This window comes from Amphibalanus amphitrite, unplaced genomic scaffold, assembly GCF_019059575.1.
Source record: "Amphibalanus amphitrite isolate SeventyFive unplaced genomic scaffold, NRLGWU_Aamphi_draft 000393F_arrow, whole genome shotgun sequence".
Classification (NCBI taxonomy): domain Eukaryota; kingdom Metazoa; phylum Arthropoda; class Thecostraca; order Balanomorpha; family Balanidae; genus Amphibalanus; species Amphibalanus amphitrite.
The window spans coordinates 25,120-48,899 of NW_024881887.1; the positions used below are offsets into that span (position 1 = coordinate 25,120).

General features: G+C 49.6%; 1 protein-coding gene and 1 pseudogene across 1 annotated transcript; both read right to left on the reverse strand.

Moving 5' to 3' along the window:
* The window catches only part of LOC122390361, an 86,780-nt pseudogene that overhangs the window by 24,791 nt on the left and 38,209 nt on the right, over positions 1-23,780 (reverse strand).
* Positions 3,461-8,536, reverse strand: LOC122390365 (protein ALP1-like). The gene is made up of 3 exons (XM_043383258.1): positions 8,384-8,536; positions 7,061-7,263; positions 3,461-4,607 (listed from the first exon to the last, which is right to left on the reverse strand). Exons 1-3 carry the CDS (start codon positions 8,497-8,499, stop codon positions 3,838-3,840), a joined length of 1,089 nt encoding a protein of 362 aa, XP_043239193.1. The 5' UTR covers positions 8,500-8,536; the 3' UTR covers positions 3,461-3,837.

Here is a 23,780-nt window from a genome sequence, read left to right on the forward strand (position 1 = left end):
GGTACCTATGTCTGGTTAGACAAGGTTGGGCTTGATTATGTTTAATGCTACCTACTCATACAGTTGTCTGTCAGGATGGCTGCACTAGTACTACCAATGCTATTTTCCCTTTATTTCTGCCCATACTTGACCAATTGCCTAAAAAATTTCATCTCTGTGACCTGCATGACATGACCTGATATCAGGATGTGGGGGTGCTTATAGGCGCAATACACAAATTCGCATTGAGCCTGTCTTTTGTTCAATTTAGGTTATTTCTAGAAACAAGAATGTATCATTCCTAAATTCTATGAAGGGCGCAATGTTCCAAAGTTGTATTTTGACTTGGGTTGGGTGTCAGAGGGGAAATTCTGCTCCAAAAATGTCACCTGCCCTAGTGTTGTATATTTAATTGCTAATCCTAAAATTATGGACATTTTGTGTCAGAGTAAATCTAATGGGTGCCTACAAATGTCTTGTGGGTTTCATGAAAAAGGCATCGAAGCTGAAGTAGTGAAGAATGAAGATGGTTATTCTTGTTTAGATAATCAATGTATACCTGTCTTTTACACAACCTCAATATGATAAAGAATGGCATTGCCTAAAATCTAGCTTGGTATGTATGTAATGGTAATATTTATATGCAACATTTCACCTTTTCAGTTACAAGATGGCACTGTGGACAGAGGCCCTAGAAGAGCGTCTGGTTAACCTGGTGCAGGATTATCCGTGGCTGTACGCTGTGAACAGTAGAGGGTTTAGAGACAAACACAAGAAAACGAACTCATGGCGAGAAATCGCAACTTCTCTGCCTGACGGCATAGATGGTAAGTCAAATTATTTAGGTGGCCCTGGACAATGGCTAAATGTTAAGGGCATCGATTTTTACTACAAGATGAACTGACTTGAGTCAATATAAGTGGCCAATTCTTTTCCTGCACCCAGATCCAGCACATATGTAAATTGGGATGGGACTTACCTCATTAATATAATGTGTTATCTCTTATCCATGCTTTTATTATGGCTGGTATTATAAGTGCACTGTGGCTTCTTTATGTTCATAATTCCTAATGTGGAGAGTGAGATACCCAGCATGTTCTCTGAATGCTCCTTTGGGTAGTACTAGTGACTGCATAATACATATGGGTACATCCCTGGCTTTTCACTACAGCTGATGCCGCCCACAAAAAGTGGGACGCACTGCGCGACAAGTATCGGCGGCTGCGACAGAAGGACGCCATGCTACCGCCCAGTGGATCCAGTTTCCGGGAGGCGGAGAGTCAGCGGCCCGACTGGGCTCTCTTCACTGTGCTGCACAGCTTCCTACAGCCCCACACCAACCATCGCCGACGGTATGTCGTACTGTTGACCTGTGTCCTGCTGTGATCTTGTGTGACCTACAGTGAGCTAACCTGTGCCTGTGGTGATCTCGTCGGGCCCGCAGCTATCCTGCGATGACCTCAACTGACCAGAAGCTGTGTGGTGGCACAGAATGCATTTAAACTAAATATGTTTTCTCTCTGAGTGCCTCTGATTGCGGACCCCAGAAAATTGCAAGAGGCTATAGCTGAGAAAATTGAGCTCGGATTAAAATATGTAAGCTTAATGCTTATTTTGCTTCAGCAGCATGCATCGCCCAATATAACCCCACATACCATTTTTTGTTGGAAAATGCGAGATGACGGTGTAAATCGGATGACCGAAATGTCATGGAATGACCATGGCATTCCTTTTATTTCAGTGGAGGTGACAGTTTCAACGTGGAATCAGCAGTCGCGGAGAATGGAAACGCTGCAACAGTGCTGATGGAAGATGTTGGGTGAGTTACGATGCTGACAAAACATCACCGAGTTATTCCTTGCTTTGGCAATTTACTGATGGCTAATGTCGTGCGCAGCGTCACCAGACCACAGTTATCTCAAGGCTTGTCCAAGACTTGCACGGTTCTTGCAATGATTACTTCTTTAGAAAAAAACTGCTGCTCAATACGCTAATAAATGTAATTATTGTTTGTCGTGTAACTAATGGTAGTTAATGTATGTAATTTCATTATGCTAATATGACGGCTGTTACATTGCATTGCCCAGAACCAGCAGCTAAACCTTATGTACAATGCCTATCTGTAGCCTGTTCTTTTCCGGTAAAATTAGTCATATACCTATGCCATGTTGCAGGGAACAAAGTCAGTCCCAGGTGGTGCTGGATGGGATCGACGCGTCTCAACTGGTAAGTAGCAGAGGTGGGCAGCTTGGCTTGCAGGGCCGGTGCATGCCCCGAACTCAGGCCCGGCTTGTGTTGTGCGAGGATTACTGATGGATTTTCCTTTGCCTCCCATTGGATTCATGCATAACAATCATTCTTAGGGATCCCGTGGTGCTGCTACTAATTGATGTATGTTTCAGTGGAAGTTACAACCACCGTTTACCTGACTCATGACGTGCACAACGTTTCTTCTCAGGACGTTGTATTCGAGGACAGCCAGGCATCAAACGCTTCCTCTCCAGCACCCGCTTCAGCCGATGCCGAAGCAACTGCTGCCGTCGGGAACGGCCAGTCCGGGACGGTGGCTCCAAATAGAAGCGCCGCTACAGAAGCGGCGGCACGTCCCGAGCCGGACCGGCGGCCTGTCGGCAGTCAGCCCGCGACGTTGGAGCCGCCGCCGGCTAGGCCGCAGCAACGCTCACCAACTCCGGGACCGAGTGGTGCGCCGGACGTCCGTCGGCCGGGGCCGAGCCTGGCCACCCCGCGGCGGCCTCAGCCGTCGAAGAGGACGCCTGCTGTCGCAGGAGCCAGCCAGCAGCCCTGGCAAAGAGAACTAGTGGACTGCTGGAAGCAGGCGAAAGCGACAGAAAAGGACAGGGTGTCGTGCTTCCTAGAGTACCTCGGTACTCTCATGAGAAATGTGGCACCTGATGACCTCGACGACGTAGAGGACAAAGTGTTGCGTGTTGTGCGCAGCTTCCGATAAGCAGTATAGCTTTCCGGTCCGTGTTCAATCTGGGCGTATCAGGTGCTGTGTTAATCTAGATTTCAGCTTGCGTTGGGTTCAGGGTCGTCTGCGGCCTTATGATGTTGCGGTGCAGCGCAGTTGTACATTTTTAGGACGCAGTTTGTAGCAGTAGTACCGTAGTTAATAGCTTGTACCTGATTTCGTTGTCGATCTCATCATGGATCTCACCTGCACTTGCCGGCTGCAACTGGGTACAGCAGGTGAAGTAGGCCGTGTGTCATCTCATTTAATCTCGTGTTATTGCATGTGAACTCAGAGGTACTCGCTGTGGTCATGAGGCTTTGACGAACCACCTTTCATTGAAGTAAGAATAAATGTACGTTTTCTAAAATCAAGCATATGAGCGGATGAGGCCAGCTGAGTCCGTTAAAAGTCGGTATGCAATTTGCATTCATCCGTAATTGAATATTTTTATTACCATTCACATGCGACAGAGGCCAGGCTCTCCTTGAGCTTCCAGACACCACGGTATATGGCAAAATGTTTTATTAAGCGGCGGCTCGAAAGTCGAAGAACAACATCGCTGGCACAAATGAAGATGGTACGACGAACTTTTATTTCACCCGGCGGCCGCTGAGCCTCCGCGCCACTCGCCGGCCGCGGAGGGTGGGTGGGGGTGGGTGGGGGAGGGCTTTACGTCTCCGATGATATCGTCACAATGCGTCATTTATCGTTGCGTTTCATGCTCAGAGACATCAGAAATGCTCCATATAGGAAAGCGACAAAAAATTGTGACGGCATCTCAAATGCTACAGCCACTTTAACTTTCCTCAAATATCACCAGACACAAGCGGCGAATACAAAGCACCAGACATGTGGCTGTGGCCTGTGGCTGCTGTGACAGTGGCCTAAACGAGTCTCCCGCGGCGCACGACTGCATTTTGCCACGGAACACTGCCCTCGGGAGACACAAAGTACGTGGCATACCGCTCTCGAAGCTCCGCAGCCCTCCTCGTGGAGTTGTTTGCGCCCAGGCGGCCGATGTTGCGGAAGCAGCTATCACTGTCATCATGGCGCCAAGCACCGCGCGTCAGGTGACCGCTGTCCTCGCAGTCCACGTCCCCGTCCCCGATGTACCGCCGATCGCTTGATGTGCCGTCCCTGCGTCGCAGATAGTTATGCAGCACACAGGCTGCCTTTACTACCGCATCGACGGTTTCAATTTTAGCCTTAATTGGCTGCCTCAGAATTCGCCACTTCGTTACAAGAATGCCAAACGTGTTCTCGACGATGCGACGGGCCCGACACAAACGGTAGTTGTAGACCAGCCGCCTGTGGTAGTCATCCTCGGCGCCTCCCAGTCTTGAGCCAGGGTACGGCCTCAGCACGCGATGCTGGAGCTGGAACGCTTCGTCTCCTACAAACACATACTCCAGCTCTCCTTCACGAGCAGTGGGGAGATGCAGCTCCTCCCGCGCCAGCCGCTGACCGAAGGCCGAGTTCGAGAAAATGCTGGCGTCGTTTTCGCGACCGTACGCCCCCACATCAATGTAAGTGAAGCAGTGATTGGCATCAGATACTGCCATGAGAACGCTGCTGAAGGTAGCCTTGTAGTTCCGGTACAGTGAGCCACTGAGCTTCGGGCACTCGATCTGTACGTGTTTTCCATCCACAGCACCTGCGGAACAAGCCAAGGAAAAACAGTCATACTAATGAGAGTATTGTTTTGGGAAATGTTCGTGATGCCACTGTTACTGATTGGCATTGTAATAGCCAGCCACTTTTCCACTGGGTCATGATTTATATATTGTAGCATCAAGCCCCAGACAACGCATTCAATATGCGCCCAGCAGTGTCCCAAAAATTGTATTTTGGCCTGGCTGTCAGAGCGGAAAATCCTGTTCAAAAAGGGAGGTAAGGGTGCAAAATTGTCAGTCAGATGAGGCCTGAAAAGAGTGGAGAAGGGATCAATGGCATATATTTTTATGCGAGTGGTAAAATGTAGGATGTGAAACGACCATCCATGCAAATGCTTTTTCTCGGTAAGATTGGGAGTGGAGTATTGCTATTAGAAATTAGGGATGAGATTACAAAGTGATTCATTTGGATGTCTTTTCCCACGCTGTCACGCTGCCATTGCGACAAGCACCAGCGGTCAGCCGAGTTCAGCCCGAGGGAGGAGCGGACGGTGAGCTGCGCCGGCGCCGTACTGTTGGCGTTCTCCTGCGCCACACCCTGGCAGTCGGGCTCCTCTGAGTCATCACAATTAGAAATCTCCCTTGGCGGGTCAGACGAGTCAGAGGAGTCAAAGTTTGTCTCCGGCTCCGTCCAAACTCTCTGGCTCGGAATGCTTATCTACCGCAGCGCAGGCGGTGCCTGCTGCGTCTGTAGCAGCCGGGGCGGGGGCGGTGTCGGGCGGTGGGCCGCGCGCCGGCCGGGAAGCGTCCTACTGCCGTGTGTTCATCCCCGACTGCGCCAGCAGCCCGCGGGCTGCCTGTGGCATCAGCTGGCGCAGCTACTCGGCTGACAGCCCGGTGGACAGGACGCTGGCGGCCGCCCCCTCCAAAGCCAGCCCGCCCAGCGCGGCGGCCCAGGAGGTCGGTGCTGCTCCGTGCGCCGTCCTGCTGGCAGTGCTAGTGAGCCAGCGCCCGGCAATACTGAGTGTCGTGCGTATATCCGTGACCACCGAGATCGCATTCAGCCGGCGGGAACAAGGCCGTTTTGACGTCGGTCCGGGGGGGGGGGGGCTGGACCAGGCCGAGGCCGTCTCTCTGCGGCCCGTGTACGGCTGCCAGCCGGACGTCCGACCGGAGCTGGTGCAACTGCCCTTTCCAGTGGCAGGCCAGTATGCGGCAGCCGGCAGATGCTGCAGCTGCCGAACGACCTGCTGTGCCGGCCGTTGCTGTGGAGCGCCCCGGCGACGTGATGGTGACCGGCACGCTGGCAGCCGCCTCTGCAGACAGCATGACCGATACGGAGCTGGAGATGTAGAAGCTGACGCTGAACGACCTGATGCGCCACCATCAATCACAGCACGGGCTGCGACTCTACTGCTGCGCGAGTGCCGGCAGCTGGTGACGCAGCCCGCACAGTCAGCGGACGTGCTGCGATTGATGGTGGCTCATCAGGTCGTTCAGCGTCAGCTTCTACATCTCCAGCTCCGTATCGGTCATGCTGTCTGCAGAGGCGGCTGCCAGCGTGCCGGTCACCATCACGTCGCCGGGGCGCTCCACAGCAACGGCCGGCACAGCAGGTCGTTCGGCAGCTGCAGCATCTGCCGGCTGCCGCATACTGGCCTGCCACTGGAAAGGGCAGTTGCACCAGCTCCGGTCGGACGTCCGGCTGGCAGCCGTACACGGGCCGCAGAGAGACGGCCTCGGCCTGGTCCAGCCCCCCCCCCCCCCCCGGACCGACGTCAGAACGACCTTGTTCCCGCCGGCTGAATGCGATCTCGGTGGTCACGGATATACGCACGACACTCAGTATTGCCGGGCGCTGGCTCACTAGCACTGCCAGCAGGACGGCGCACGGAGCAGCACCGACCTCCTGGGCCGCCGCGCTGGGCGGGCTGGCTTTGGAGGGGGCGGCCGCCAGCGTCCTGTCCACCGGGCTGTCAGCCGAGTAGCTGCGCCAGCTGATGCCACAGGCAGCCCGCGGGCTGCTGGCGCAGTCGGGGATGACAGGTAAACAGGTAAAACAGGTAAAAACGGTTACGTCAGCTCGAGACGATTACGTCAGGTCAGAGGTCATTGCGCCAGGTCAGAGGTCCCCTAACGTAATCGTGTTTGCTTTTGCACGGTAGAAGTAGCATAAAGCAGACTAAGCACATGTCAGAGACTAGACAAAGTAAGAAACATAATAACATAACAGACACTACGACCTCACAGCCACAACCAGGACACCAGCCAGAATGTATGAGGAAAGGACAGGGCACGGCATATGATTGACACCCAGCACATGTACAATGGTAAGAGTGGTGAAAGAAGGCTTGAGATGACAGGGATTTGGGGTGTACATGTAGGGCTAAAAAAGCCAATGAAGAAAAATCAGGGATTAGAAAACCAGTAACAAAATAAAATTACAACTTATAGTGCAAATCGTAAGAATGCACTTATTTGTGATCAATCCTACCCAGACAATGAGGGAAGTTCCAGCGCTCTTCAAACTCCTCTGCGATGTCCATCCACTTCTTCGTGTAAGGCACCGGCATCTCAAGAGGAGCCAATGTCTCCCAGAGGGCAGAACACACTTCTGGTATGATGCCGCTTGTTGTTGATACCCCAACTCTGAAGTAGCGAGCGACATCTAGCTGACTCATGCCAGATGCCAGATACCTGTGGATGATGAAAAAATAATTAAAGACACACATGTTCTGACATGATCATGTCAGGGAAGAATGGTCCATGGAACATAGGTGTGGGAACTGGGGAGAGAGCACCCCCCCTCCCCCCCGTTTGGGCCACATTTTGTTAATATACTTGCTCTTGATTTCATAAAGGTTTTGATATTGTTGTGGAGCTGTTCCTCAGGGCAACGCGAGCCCACAGATACATAAGCGTTTTATTTTGCTAGGTCATTTTGGTTTAAAAAAGAAAAAAATCCCACCTACAATGATCATTTGGTGCTGTCTATTTTATGAGTTATCCAAAATATGCCAGATCAAACATTTCCTGGAGCATAATCATTAATGAAAATAGTAAAAAAAAAACCTGTTGCTCATAGAATAGCCAAGAAAATGTTCATAAAATAAAGATGAAATATAGTTCCCACTCTGGGTCTTCTGCGAGGTTAGAGGGGGATCAAATCAATGAACCAGAATGGAAAACATTTTGAATTTATCTGGTTAAGTAGGTGCATCTTGTCAACCCCACCAATGCCATACTTTGCAGTCATGTAAAGAACACCAACCACCCTTATGCAACAAAAAATTACAGCAGGCATATCTAATTGGCAAAGCCGGGGGACAAGGGGATGCTGGGAGGTGAGGTTTCAGCTGCATACTGATGCATACTTATACTTATAGTATGCAGAATTTAGGAAGGCCAATTGGCCTCTTGGATCTGGATGTGAGAAGGCGTCAGTGTGTCACTGCATCAGTGCTACCATGTGGAGACATATTTGATCATGGCATTGTTAACACTGCAACTTCCGAACATTCTATAAAAAAAGCAATTTGGGTTGGCTTGGAAAGGCCATGCCAGGACTCAAAGAAACCATTTCATGAAGGACATGGCCCAATTCACACTTGACACATCAAGTCCCATTCCTTGCCTGAAAGACCAGTTTCAGTGTCATGCCGTGCAACACTGAAATAATCAATTCTTGTTGTGCCCAGTCAGCATTCATATTTTGATATTTCCCACTTAAATAAATCTATAAATCTCTATGGCTGTTTCCATTCATGAGCTGTAGCTTGAAATGACATCAAATTAACAGGAAACGTCTATAACTCACCTAATGGTCACGGCCAGCCGTTCAGCCTCTGGTATCGCAGCTCGGAAGTTAGTGTCTGTTCTCTGGATGAGAGGCGCGACATGTTCAACAAGCTCATCAAAACGTTCTGGAGTCATGCGATAAGCACGGTAAAACTCCTCCGGCCTGTTCCTTGACTCTCTGAGCAGTTGAGCATATTCTCCCCTGCTGGTGCGGGAGGCCAGGGACTCTCGCACCCATATCCGACGAGCTGGCGGCGGCGACTTTTCCTATGAGCCAAGAGCCAACATTAACAGCAGGTCTTCATCACGCATGGTACAGCACTCGTTCAGCTCAATCAATTCAGAAAATAAAAATACAGCCTCAATTCACAGCACAATATCGTCCAGCTCCTCTTCTTCAGTCCTTCGAAAAAATAACAACGGTTACAACCGGGGTATATAGTTAAAACAGCAGCGCCTTTTGATGTGCGCAAGCCTGTATCTCTTGCGCCATAACTGTATCAATTTCGATCGTTGCTACGCTGCTACCAGATGCTAGCTGATACCAGATCTAGAGAAACGTTCGAGAAACGTTCGTAGGTCATCTAGCGAAAAGCCAACTTTTTACGATCCGTTCCGCTCGTACGTTCCCATTACGCTACGCTCCGTGTGTGAAACGGCCTTCAGTAGTGCGGCCCGGGTACGGCCGCCGCTGGCGACGCGGGTCGATGCCGCCCTGTACTCCGGCCACCCTCGGCTGAGGAGTGTGTTAGCGCGCGGACTGAAGGTGCGAGTGCCGGCGGCGGCGCCGCGTCTCTGGGTGGCGACGCCGCGCTCGGCTCTGATGACGGCGGCGGTAAGAGACTTCGTGTCGGCCGGAGTTTTGCGGCCGGGTAGGCCGAGGAATTGCTACAAGCTTGTGCCGGTGTCCAAAAGTGAAAATACCGCGCGTCCACTGGCGGATCCAGGCTTGCGTTATTTGGGGGGGGGGGCAACTCATGCAGGAGCCAAACCTAGGGTACCCCCAAATCCTGTTTTCTCATCGGATTTAGGCCACTTATTTTTCGTCACAGCCCTGACACTATGAATATATTTTTTTATACCAATAAGAAAAATATATAAATGGTAGCCCACCCGACCCATGTCTTTATATTACTTTGTAAACACTTACCATTGCTTTTGTCGACCAGTTAACCCGCTTGGAGTCAGTGCTTGGGTCCCTTTGCGGGCCGGGAGGTGGTAAAACACCCCCTGTCTAACTCGGCTCCTGGGCCACGCACTGATTGAACTATGTTTCATTATCGTTTGGGGGAGGGGGCAAACGGGCCACTTTAGGCCTCTGGGAAGGGGGCATGGCCCTAAATGCCCCCTCCCTGGATCCGCCAGTGTAAGAGACCATTGGAGCTGCAGTTGGGTACCTGAGACGTCAGGGTACGCCCTCAGATGTGTAGGACTCGCATGGAGACCTCTTATGCTATAGTGGACTGAAAGGACCCAAAGGAGCCTGTCTAGGGCTCCCGGAGATAGACGTGGACCCTCAGGAGCCCGCCAGAGCCCCCAATGAGGGAAAAGTGAGGGATACCAAGTGCCTGCAATTGCATATTGCATAAGCCATAACGCCTTTACAAATCAATATATTATGTATCAGTGGCAGATCCAAGGGGGGCCACATGGGTCATGACCCCCCTTGGTGCCCGGGGGCACCACAGGCCTGTCAGGGGCACCACCGGCCTAGCAGGGGCACCACCAGCCCGCCAGGGGCACCACAGGCCTAGCAAGGGTACCACGGGCCTGTGAGGGGCCCCACAGGTCTATCAGGGACACCAGAGACCTGCCAGGGGCGCCGCCGGCCTCGCAGGGGCACCATGGGCCTGTCAGGGGCACCAGAAGCCTAGCAGGGGTACCACAGGCCTTACAGGGGCACCACCGGCCTTGCAGAGGCACCACGGTCCTGTCAGGGCCCAGGGGCACCAGCGGCCTAGCAGGGGCACCACAGGCCTGCCAGGGGCACCACCGGTCTAGCAGGGGCACCACCGGCCTCGCAGGGGCACCATGGGCCTGTCAGGGGTCCCACCGGCCTCGCAGGGGCACCACCGGCCTCGCAGGCATCACGGCATCACGCAGGGGCACCTTGGGCCTGTCGGGGGCATCACGGGCCTGTTGGGGGCACTTTAGGCTTGTCAGGGGCACCACAGTCCTGTCAGGTCCCAGGGGCATCAGCAGCCTAGCAGGGGCACCCTAGGCCCGCCAGAGGCACCACAGGCCTGCCAGGGTCCAGGGGCACCACAGGCCTAGCAAGGGCACCACGGGCCTGTCAGGGGCACCTCAGGCTCCCGTGCCCCCCCCCCCCCCCGGATCCGCCAATGATGCCACACCACGTGAAACACCGCCAACTACCAGCTGCCGGGCCATAAACACGTGCCAACAAGTCTTGTTTTGAAGGTCGACTCCGCTCGCGCAACTTTTGACTGACCCTCACTGCTACCATATTGCTTTCATATTATGCTGTGAAAAGCTTCACTTCACCAAGTGGCTAAAAACCTCCATCAAGGTATATTTTCAGGCCACTTTAGGCCTTTGGGGGGGGGGCCATGGCCCCCGTGCCCCCCCCCCTGGATCCGCCAGTGCGCGCGCCTTGTATATGATCTATCGTCCCTCACGCAGTACATGCCGCGGCGGCCGTGTCCGCTGCCGTCCGTCGAGGGGGCGCTGGGACTGACGGCTGCTGGTTATGTTTACGGCATTAAAATAGATTTGAGGGACGGCTTTTATCAGATTCCTTTGTCGGAGTGTACTATGCAGAGTTTTGGCGTTGATTATGATGGATTTACTTATGCAATTTGCACGCTTGCCGATGGGATTATCCATAGCTGCTGCTGAGATGCAACATTTTGCATGTGTAACTGTTAAATTAGTCGAAGCGCAATTTCCTGGAGTAAAAGCGATGGCCTATTTAGATGACTTTTTCTTTGTTGCGCGCCAGCCGAACGAGTTGATTGGTGTATACGATTTTTTTTCGTACAGGTCTCCGAATTAACGTAGAAAAATCTATTTTGAGTCCTGTGTCGCGCCTTGTATATCTTGGAGTTGACGTCGACTTTCGTCGAGCGGCGGCTCACGTTAAGCCTGGCACGTTGATTCCGGTGCGTGATGCCGTGGTACAGCGGCGACTCGAGAAACAGGCTGAGTGTGAGGTGTCCTCCAGTCAGCTGGACGCCGCTCTGATGCAGATCCTCAGGCTCACTGCCAGACTGTGGGGTGGCGCGCGCCACGCCACCTCAGCACGAGCCTCTATAATCTTGTAAAATGTCAACACTGCCAGTTGGGAAATAAAAGAGTGAAAACAGCTAACGTTTAACAGAGACGTGCGGGGCCGGTGTAGTAGGTAACAATTGAGCTGCGCGCGTCATTGAGTGAGTTAGCCGAGACGGACGTTATTTATCCGAAGAGCTGGTCCCAGCGGGAAGCGGGGGAGGGTGGCTGGTTCGTTACAACCTGATCTGTCGAGCTCGTAACATTCAAATTGTATTGCACCACTCAAATTATGGGCCACTTTCAGTGAAAGCATCCGCAAGGTTTTTGTTCGTGGCAACCCAAAGGAACGATCAGTACGTATATTGTTCCTCGCAGGCGTCTGACACACGGCGAGGGCGTCTCCTCGCCAGCACTGAGTCGGTCGGCGCGCCGCGCCGCAGAAAATGGCCGCAGAGCCGCGATTTTGGCATCATTGTATTTGCCTAGCTCAGGCGCATCGAGTGGTATACTTTTTGTTCGGGTGAGGTCAATTTAAGGTATTGACCTCGTGACAAGGTCAGGTCAGAGCTCTCAGGGCTCGAAAGTGATCGAGTAAGGTCATGTTGCATAGCATTCGATTCGGCAGGTCTTTCTGAGTCCATTTGTGGCTTTCCCGATTCGCTAGCTCAATTTGATCGGGAGTTATTGAAGAATAGTTTATGACCCTTGTGACGTCATAAATGACGTCACGCAAGGGCAAAAATGCAAACGTGAAGCATCGGACCTTGCAAGGAGTGCATGAAATCACGATTATATATGCTTGAGATAGTTTCAGATCATTCCCGGCGCCAAAATAGCAATTTCCATATTTCCCCATTAACTTATAAGGGTTTAATGTATAAGTTCCCTGTATCTGAGGATTTTTTTAAAGATTTAATCTTGTTCTCCACTCCATTCTGCGTAAGATGCCGGGTTCCGTGTCTACGTAGCTTGAACGTAACGGATGCAGCGGCCGCAAACGTAAATCGAAGTCCTGAATTCACTATTCCCCAACACAGGCGGCGGCCGCTTCCTGGTCTGCGCAACATGGCGGCACCGTTGGACACCATCTGGCGGCCGATGCGCCTTCCACATTATATATCGGGGTTACATGAGCACAGTAAATACGTATTTAGCCGCTAATTCGAATTAGAAACGCATTACCGACTCATGTAGCCACCTGCTAGTACGAATCGGCGATCCGATCCGCGGTTACATGAGCAAAGCAAATACGTATCACGATCGGATTCACCGCTAATGCGAATCAGGAGCGTACTACCGACTCATGTATCCACCCGCTAATACGAATCGGCGGTCCGAACAAAATCCGCTGAGAAAGAGGCTTAGAAGCGAATAGGACCAAGATACGTATTACAGGAACTATTTCTTCGCAAAAAGAAACATAAAAATGCAAAATAATAGGTATTTTTTTCATTTTCTTCTTTTGAAATAATAATTAAAAAAATATGTCGGTATTTTGTCAAGTTTTCAAAAATAAATATAGTGAAAACCAAAAAGTAAATATCCACATAATTTCAGTTGAAACATTTTTCTGACAGCACTACAGACGAATCAAGAGAGGCAAGTGCCCAATGAGTCAAAGCAAGACAACTTTATGTTCAACTTTTTTTTAAAAAGTTAATTGAGAATGTTCTGAGCAGATTAAATGCAAAAAAGACATAAGATAATAAATTTTTAATTCAGTCACCTCTATTGCTACGGAAATGCGCCACATTTGTATGCTATTCGGTTTGTAGTGCGCATTACCTTCCGTCAGGCCGAGAGCCAAACTAGATCCGTTTGACGTCACTGATACGAATTTGCTCATGTAGTCGGTGCACTGAATGCGTTCTTGGGGAGCTGATGCGAATTAGCGTAGTACGTATTTGGAACGGATCGCTCATGTAACCGAGGCACACGATTTGGGCCGTATTTCACAAGTACTATTCTTTGCTGAATGGAAGCGTCAAAATGCAAAATACTAAGCATTTTTTTTATTGGCTGCCTCGTAGAAAATAGCAAAAAAATGTTGGTATTTTGGTTTAGTCTTTGAAGGTGAATTTGATAAAGATCAAAAATAAAATGAATGAAATATTTTGATGGATAAATTTATTCTGACCACCCTGCTGTCGCTGCATGGCTAATCAGTGCTCACTGCTCAGTGATTTGAAACACGAAAACTTTGTTTTCAATTTTTGATTTCATGTTTATTTTTTAAGTTTTTGAGCATATCAAATGATATTATATCGTTCAATAATTAAAATTTAGTTCGGTCGTCTCGGTAAATGCCGCAACTGCGCCATGACTGTACGCTAATCCTATTCCGTTTGTAATGCGAATTACCGGCCGTCGAGGAGTGAACCCGGGTAAGCCAAACAAGATCCGTTTGACGTAGATAAAACGAATTAGTCTCATGTAACCAGTGCCGTAGATACGTTTGTGGGGAGCTGATGCGCATTAGCGTAGTGCGTATTTGGAACGGATCGCTCATGTAACCCCGGTAATAGAGTTCAGTGGGCTGCAGCGACGCTGGGCCGCGGCGTGCCGGCGGAGAGTGGGCGGAGCCAGGCGGCTGACGTCACCAAAGTATGACGCACGCAGCACAGATCTATAGCCCTTGTTATTAAGCCCTTGTTACACTGCCGAATTTAAGTACACGAATGTGCACGAATATGCAAGTCATCCTATGTCGCGGACCGATTCGGGATCTTTCTTCCACGGTCTTGGCATTTCGCAGGCCAGTCGGTGTCCACCGCGCGACTTTTACGGTTCGTCACGACCGCCACGAATATTTCATGAAAAATGAAAATTTCGTGGCCGTTCGCCGAATTTATAATAAACGAACATGATCGCCAAACAGTCGCCGAGTCGCCGCGGACATGTCGCTGCGTGCGTCGACTTGTTGCCAAGGTATCGCCGACTATTCGCAACAGATTCGTCATTGCTCGGGGTTACATGAGCAGAGTTAATACGCATTACAAACGGACTACAATGGTGAGCGAATAGGAAAATCCGTTCCTGATACGCATTTACTTGCTCATGTAACCCCGGTAACTCATTCGCGATGTTCGCCGAATCATGGATCAGCTTCGACCCGCGCACGATTGCCCCCCCCCCCCCCACCCGTTTTCTGCAAATCGGGCTCTGTCGGCGAATTGTTCGCCTCTGTCGGTAAACTGTTCGCCGATTTCCTACACGACGTGATTCGGCGACAGGGTCGTGGCCAAAATTCGGCAGTGTTAAAGCCCTTGTTACACTGCCGAATTTTGGTACACGAATGTGCACGAATATGCAAGTCATCATATGTCGCGGACCGATTCGGGATCTTTCTTCCACGGTCTTGGCATTTCGCAGACCAGTCGGTGTCCACCGCGCGACTTTTACGGTTCGTCACGACCGCCACGAATATTTCATGAAAAATGAAAATTTCGTGGCCGTTCGCCGAACTTATAATAAACGAACATGATCGCCAAACAGTCGCCGAGTAGCCGCCGACATGTCGCTGCATGCGTCGACTTGTTGCCAAGATATCGTCGACTATTCGCAACAGATTCGCCATTCATTCGCGATGGTCGCCGAATCATGGATCAGCTTCGACCCGCGCACGATTAGGGGGGGCCCCCACCCGTTTTCTGCAAATCGGGCTCTGTCGGCGAACTGTTCGCCTCTGTCGGTGAACTGTTCGCCGATTTCCTACATGACGTGGTCCGGCGACAGGGTCGTGGCCAAAATTCGGCAGTGTAAAGGCCGTGTTACACTGCCGAATTTTGGCCACGACCCTGTCGCCGAATCACGTCTTGTAGGAAATCGGCGAACAGTTTACCGACAGAGGCGAACAGTTCGCCGACAGAGCCCGATTTGCAGAAAACGGGTGGGGGCCCCCCTAATCGTGCGCGGGTCGAAGCTGATCAATGGTTCGGCGAACATCGCGAATGAATGGCGAATCTGTTGCGAATAGTCGGCGATACCTTGGCAACAAGTCGACGCACGCAGCGACATGTCGGCGGCGACTCGGCGACTATTTGGCGATCATGTTCGTTTATCTTAAATTCGGCGAACGGCCACGAAATTTTCATTTTTCATGAAATATTCGTGGCGGTCGTGACGAACCGTAAAAGTCGCGCGGTGGACACCGACTGGTCTGCGAAATGCCAAGACCGTGGAAGAAAGATCCCGAATCGGTCCGCGACATAGGATGACTTGCATATTCGTGCACATTCGTGTACCAAAATTCGGCAGTGTAACAAGGGCTTAAGGCCGTGTTACACTGCCGAATTTTGGGCACGACCCTGTCGCCGAATCACGTCGTGTAGTAAAGCGGCGAACAGTTCGCCGACAGAGGCGAACACTTCGCCGACAGAGCCCGATTTGCAGAAAACGGGTGGGGGGCCCCCCTAATCGTGCGCGTGTCGAAGCTGATCCATGATTCGGCGAACATCGCGAATGAATGGAGAATCTGTGGCGAATGGTCGGCGATACCTTGGCAACAAGTCGGCGCACGCAGCGCCATGTCGGCGGCGACTCGGCGACTGTTTGGCGATCATGTTCGTTCATTATAAGTTCGGCGAAGGGCCACGAAATTTTCATTTTTCATGAAATATTCGTGGCGGTCGTGACGAACCGTAAAAGTCGCGCGGTGGACACAGACTAGTCTGCGAAATGCCAAGACCGTGGAAGAAAGATCCCGAATCGATCTGCGACATAGGATGACTTGCATATTCGTGCACATTCGTATATTAAAATTCGGCAGTGTAACAAGGGCTTTATTACACGGCCTAATAACACAACCTTTACACTGCCGAATTTTTGATTCTACTTTGTCTATCAAATGGCTAGCTCATTTTTTCAAAATTTTGGATTTTGGCCCATTTTCTAACTGACTTTTTTGGGAAAATAATTTAAAAATCCAAAATTTTGAAAGTATCGAAAAACCGGAATATATGTCAGAAAAGTTGTCTATGTGCACCTACATACCAATTTTTACAAGAATCGGTTCAAAATGTGGGAGTTATTCAAAATTTTATGACGTCACGACCAGCAAATTTATGAAAAATGATTTTTGGGAAGTTCTAGACCTCGTACGGAAACAAAAATAGCACCATTCGATTCGCCGTGAAAAACTGAATCAGATAGACACCTTTTTAGGTCTTAACAAACAAATTCAAAATTTGACCTCACTTGACCTGACCTTGACCTGACCTCGACCTGAAATTCATCCTGATGTGGTCCATATCACTTACTGAGTGTGCCTATTGGACTCTATGAATAAAATGACTCATAAAACATGTGTCGCAAATGCCCTTTTATATATTTCGTTTTTGGTGACCTGACCTGGCCTTGACCTCGACCTTTGCATGATATTGTATGCAACGAATATTGTCTTGGTAGCCTAAGAACACGTTTTGGGCAACCAGTCTCAGTCCATTCTTCGGCAACTACGGTGCAATGCCGATACTGTAGAAAGTTGCATTTTGTACCCTTGACCTGACCTTGACCTGACCTCTGACCTACTTAAGCAAAAAAAATGGGCTCTTAAGATCCGCCTTGTTGAGAGCTTTCGATTGCCGTCTTCCCCGTCTTTCTACGACAATCGGTTCGGAAGTTCGACAGGGGGCAGAATCTGCCCCCTTCCCCCCCCCCCCCCAGCAGGGCGCGTATGGCTGAATAACCCAGCGGGGCGCGGGTTAACCCGCGCCGGGCCGGTGCTCCGCGACTTCCGCGCCGGGCCGGGGGGGGGGGTTATGAACACCCCCCCCCCCGTCTAACTCGGCTCCTGGGCCACGTAGCGACACGCAGTAAGCGACATTCAAAGGAGCGTCAAAAAAATGACGGAAACACTTCGGTCATTTTTTGGGTCAGGTCAAAGGTCAGGTCGCCAGAGGTCATCAAAGGTCAAATGTAGGCCATTTTAACAATTTTGGAAAATGCCAACGGCCAACTAGGGAACCAATAGAGCTACAGCGCCGCGGAAAAGCGCATCCCCTCGCCTCTCCCCCCCCCCCCTGGAAGGGCGAGGGTTAACCGGCGGGCACGGGTCGGCAGGGCACGGGTCGGCAGGGCACGGGGCGCGGCACTGACCTCGCGCGTGCGGTACTCGGGCAGCAGGTCGGCCACCACGTCCGACATTAGCGCCGTGTAGCGGCGAGCATTCTCCACCACCGCCTCGGCCAGCTCCTGGTCGAAACTGTCTGAAATCACACACCCAAACTGTCTGAAATCACACACCCAAACTATCTGAAATCACACACCCAAACTGTCTGAAATCACACACCCAAACTGTCTGAAATCACACACCGAAACTGTCTGAAATCACACACCCAAACTGTCTGAAATCACACACCGAAACTGTCTGAAATCACACACCCAAACTGTCTGAAATCACACACCGAAACTGTCTGAAATCACACACCCAAACTGTCTGAAATCACACACCGAAACTGTCTGAAATCACACACCGAAACTGTCTGAAATCACACACCCAAACTGTCTGAAATCACACACCGAAACTGACTGAAATCACACACCGAAACTGTCTGAAATCACACACCCAAACTGTCTGAAATCACAAACCGAAACTGTCTGAAATCACACACCGAAACTGTCTGAAATCACACACCGAAACTGTCTGAAATCACGGCCCGAGACGGGCTGAAATAGCTTCAAACGTACGCATTAAGAGCTATCGACTGCTTTTGAGGTCACTTCAAGTGACCTGGTGACCTGACCAGGGCTGCGGAGTCGATGGATTTTAGGGTGACTCCGACTCCGACTCCGGCTTCAAAAATCGACTCCGACTCCAACTCCGACTCCGACTCCGGACGGTTCTATGAATACCCATATCATGATATTGAAGTTCAGAATGGAGATATTTTTATCTTGCCTGAAACGATCCCATGTGCGTTCCAAAGGCTTTGCGTTGCAAATATGCATTAAAAATAACATGCAGATTTAAAAAGCAGGTTCTGGGGCATTCACCGTCTTCTGTTTCTTTCGCTGAAAACGTTCGTCCAAAACAGAAAAATGACCTATTACCGACAAAATCTAATTTCGAGTGCAGTATCGTCAATCAAACAGGTGCAGTGCATTACGTTGAGCCATGCAGCGTTAACTCTGACTCCGGAGTCGGAGTCGGTAAGATTTGGGCGACTCCGACTCCGACTCCGGACAGAACTGTCGACTCCGACCGACTCCAACTCCGACTCCGACTCCGCAGCCCTGGACCTGACCTTGAATGACCTTGGTCTGAAATTTTCACAACATGCGTAGCATTGATGCATGATAAGGTGTGCCATAAACGGCGGCGCGGAGTTTTTGAGATACAGTAGAATCCGCCTAATAAATCCACCTTGGTAACAAGATGTTTTGGATTTATTAAGCGGTGGTTTTTTAACCGGAGAAGCTATTTTCATTTAAAAAAATGCGTATCGCAGCTGCTCTACAGCCATTCCGTTTCCCCTGCAATACAAGCGGATAGGCTAAAGGTCAAGCTACACAGAACAATTTTTCGGTGTTCGATTTATCGCTTCGTGACTTGAGTTTGAGTTTGATTGAATTTTGTTTGGTTGCAACGCGCTGTGTAAACGTGTTGTTGTTGTTGTTGTTGCTGCACTTTTTGTTGTTTGCAACCAGAGCAACGCGCTGGTTGCAGTTTTGCCAAGGGCTTTCAGTGGCATTGTGTTGTGGGTTCCACCAGATGGAAACTACCTATATCCATTTCTTTGTCTGTTTCTAATAGGAAATTAGCTTGACTTCCAGCAGCTATTAACCCGCGCCCTGGTGGAGGGGGGGGCTATTTTTGCCCCCCCCCCCCTACAGACTTTTCGATATATCTCCAGAACCGCTGCGCCAATCGTCACCAAACTTTCAGTACCCTCCCGGACATCAATTTTACACATTGTGACCAAAAATTTTCAAAAGGCTATCCCCGCGTTCGATGTCTCTCGGACGACGAAGATTCTACGTCGTCCGGCCAATCCCATCCAAGGTCAATGGGGGCTCGGCTGCGGTTATGGAACGTGCTTGGCCGGACGGCGAAGAATCTTCGCCGTCCGAGAGACATCGAATGCGGGGTATGATAGGTTGGCCGGAAATGACGTCAGTGTGACGTCATGTTCTGCCGTTTTCGACCCAGAAAAGGGTTTCGCGGGAAGAGCTGTCAGGCCCATAGCTTTGCAAATACAGAAAAAAAATGATAGACATAAAAGCTGTAGAATTGACAGGGCTACAAAACTGCTATCTCGGATTTTTAAAGTTTTGGATTTTGACCCCCAAAAATCAATTTGACCCCCAAAAATCAAAAGATATATTTTTTTAATATAATAGTCGAAAAATATAAAAAAGTGTTTTGAATTTCGAAAAAACGGTATATATGTGATAAGTCCTTACCGCCTTCTATCCACATACCAAATTTGAGATCCATACCTCTCTTTTTTGGCCAAGTTAGAGCGAAAAAAAAAACTTCAAAATTGATGACGTCAAATTTTCAAACTCAATTTTTAGCAATTCCAGACCCCGTAGCGCAAAACAAAGACCACCATCAGACTCCCCGTGACGAGCTGCATCGAATCAATACCCATTTTATGCAAAACTATCAACTTTAACCCTCGCCGGCACAGGCCATTTTGCGTCCTTCGACGGCACACGGGGGGGGGGTCGTTGGTACACCCCCCCCCCCTCGCGTTTGGCCCCTGATCGAGCTAGAGCTTCGCGGAAAAAACGAGCGTGTTGCCCGTCACGAGAGGAAGCCGATGATACCCAATTTTAAGGTCCTAGGTTATCGAATGACCTTCCAGGTCAGGTCAATGACCCGAAAACCGGGAAAATCGGGACCTGTTAGAAAGTCGTAAAGTGTTGCTGCTATGAGGTTTTCCGGGGTGCTGATCACGAATATTGTGTTAGTTTTGATCAGAGATGATGTCTTCAAGCATTTAGACCAGGTCGGGTCAGGTCAGGTCAGGTCAACCGGTAGGGGTTGTGACGGGTATTCGTAATACGTGTCCACCGCCCCTGACAGCTTCGTAACATGTTACGAAGGCACCAAAACTACTTCGTAAATATTCAAATGGTTGCTAAATTCGAATTCAGCTCCAAAAACTAGCCTGGAAACATCAGGTCAAAGGTCATTTGGGTCAGGGTCATGAAATTTTCAGGGTAGGTGTAAAATTGATCAATGCGAGGGTACTGAAAGTTTCGTCGCGATCAGCCGCCTTTTACGCGAGTTATTCGCGAAAAACCTTAGGTGGGGTGCATCAACCAGCCCCCCCCCCCCCTGTGCCGGCGAGGGTTAAAATTTGACCTTCTTTGACCTGACCTTGACCTGACCTCCACCAGAAAAAAACTAAACCGTACCTGATGGTCTTATAACCAACACCATTGAGTTGGAAATGAAAAATTGGCCATAAAACATGCATCGCACAACCTTAGTAAAGTTGGGTTCATGTGCTGACCCCTGGTGACCTGACCTGTGACCTGACCTGGCATGACCAGTGACCTCTAATAGCAACATATGTACTAGGCAACTGACGCCCTATCGCTGATTATCGACAAAATGCGGTTTCCTCAGTGTTATAGCACATTCCCTAGAAGACCCGTGAACGGTGAAACATTTCATCTTTGACCTGACCTGTGACGTCATCGGTGATTCCGAGGTCAACGAAATATGGTTTCCTTCGACAAATTTGACAGGCCTTTCGAACGCCGTTTTAATTTTGCGGATCCGTCCAGAAGTTTCGAAGATATGAGGGGGGCAAAAAATAGCCCCCCCCCCCCAACCAGGTCGCGTTATAAACAGACCCCACCAGGGCGCGGGTTAACCCGCGCCGAGACTTCCGCGCCGGGCCGGGGGGGGGGGGTGTCTGAACACCCCCCCTCCTAGATGACCTAGGTTGACCTTGACCCTGACCTTGACATCTGTACATCGTCGAACATGTTCCATGAAAGGTGGGAGGTAAGACTGGCAAAAAAGGCCGAAATCAAGGTGTCAAAATCTCACAAGACCCATAGCCAACGCAAGATATTGGATATTTGTCATTTGGGTCATGACATGCCCTGAAGAACAAGGACATATCTCCAAAACCAAAAACCACAGAAACTTGAAATTTTCAGTGGACGTCAAGAAAGGATAGGGGAGTAGCTATACGAATCAGGCTTCTAGCTCCAAAAATGTTGAGTGCAGAGCAGAAAAACTACCTGGGGGTGCCAACCCCCCCTCCCCCCCCATGTGCAGGCGAGGGTTAAAGGATGGCCCAGGCCGCTATGTTGCTGTTAAGAGCTGGGCGAATCTGTTTGATCCAAAGAGACTCCGCTATTTTCCTACCTCTACTTTCACCGCATGCCTGCAGAATCTTCGCCCTTAGGTTATGGGGTCCCGGCCCCTTACGTTATGGGGTCCCGAATATTTGCCCTCACCCAGACGGCGTCGAAGCAAACGCTACGGGACGTGGAAATCGGGATCGAGAAGGCAATCAATGTCATGAGATGGAAGGCGTTCTGGAGTCAGCATACCTCGACGGCACCAACCCTTTTCCGTTCCTACCTACTAAAGGTCACCAGGCGCCGAAAGTAGACCCAGCTAGTGAACTAGAATTTAACATGCTTAAAAAAAGTTTTGGCAACTTATAAGAACCATAAAGGCTGAAACAGACTCTTTCCGCGTTCAGGAAATCGCATGCGAGAGCCTATTCAAATACATTATAATTCTTCTCGCATCAATCGCTTGCGGGAGGTGCGTGCGATTGATGCGAGCGTGCTTCCATGTATTTGAATTTTGAATAGGCTCTCGCATGCGATTTCCTGACTGCGGAAAGAGTCTGTTTCAGGCTTAAGTCAGACAGATGTAACCAGGGGGGTCCGTCCCTTTAACGGGCCATAGGAGGAAAATTGCTACCAAATGCTGCCAATGTGACGTCACTGGGATGGTCGAAAGCTGATTGGTCACTGAGGTTCAGGCGATGCTGTCAATTCTGGCGCACCGGCGCAGTGTTTTCCAGCCGTTGCGTGTATTGTTATACGGAGTTTGAATATTGTTTATTTGATAATAATATCACTTTTTATGTGTTTGAAGATCGGAAAAGCATACACATAAGTGGCATTCACACACTTGTCGTCTCAGAGATCATGAGGAATGACCAGCTTCAGCAGTTCAGCTCAGGTATTCAATTAATTCAACTGTATAAGCATGAGTATCATAGGCAGATCAGCCACGTTTCAGTTCAACCCGGTTTAACCTTTTTTTTGTCATTTTTGGCTTTCAAAGGGAGCATGATAAACTCATATTAAGTTGTAAAATGCCTTAGCATTGTTGAAAAGATAATGAGAAGGAGATGGAATAGTTGTAAATTGTTTCGGAAGTGGCTAGCTTCTATAAATATTAATGCTTTGTGAAAATAACTACTTATTTGTCAAATTAAATAGTATCAAATAACAAATCAATCCATGCTTACCTCCCAGACTGGAAAAAAAATTACACACTGTCAGATGCGTCAGGGGCTTTCATGTCTCAAAATTCAGCGCAAGTGATTTCTCAACAAAATTTTGGCACATCATTTGTGCAAAGTTGAAGCTTATTGTTACTTTTTTCAATATTAGTTGTTAACAGATTTTATCATCTGTATCAAAACTTTCAAATTTTGGGTGCAAATTTTCAATTTAAAAGGATTTCTGACATGCTTATTGCTGAAAATCCCATTCTTGTTTATGTTAAAGTTAGGTAATTGACATTTGCTAACTAAACAGGCTCATCCTTGTCTATATATTGGTTTCTATTTATACCACCTGTGCTACTACTGATTTCTATTTGTTGAGACTATTTACCTAATGCATTTGCTTCATATGATTTCATACGCAGACGCACCTGTGCATGGAACAGTAATGCCAGACTTAAATTCAAAATATTAATGAAAAATTGTGTTATTTGCTTGTTTCACCTGAATTCTGAGTCAAGCCTGCAATCAGTACATAAATATAAAATAGGTACCTACATGTTTTGAGGCTTCATGTCAGCACATAGAAAAGGCAATCGAAGAAGAGGCACCTTTGGGCATTGATTATTTTTGCTTGCCATCGCCTAGTGAAATGTTTTTCATGTTGCATTGTGTTAATAAATTTGGTAATGTGTTTTGCAGGTCCGGGGCTGGTCCACTTGACGGTGTGCAGGAGAGCGAGGA

Coding starts and splice junctions, on each gene's coding strand:
- LOC122390365 (XM_043383258.1), bottom strand. CDS start 8,499: ATGACTCCAGAACGTTTTGATGAGCTTGTTGAACATGTCGCGCCTCTC. Junction 7,264..8,383: donor CGGCTGGCCGTGACCATTAG/GTGAGTTATAGA, acceptor CATCATCCACAG/GTATCTGGCATCTGGCATGA. Junction 4,608..7,060: donor GAACTTCCCTCATTGTCTGG/GTAGGATTGATC, acceptor CTTGTTCCGCAG/GTGCTGTGGATGGAAAACAC.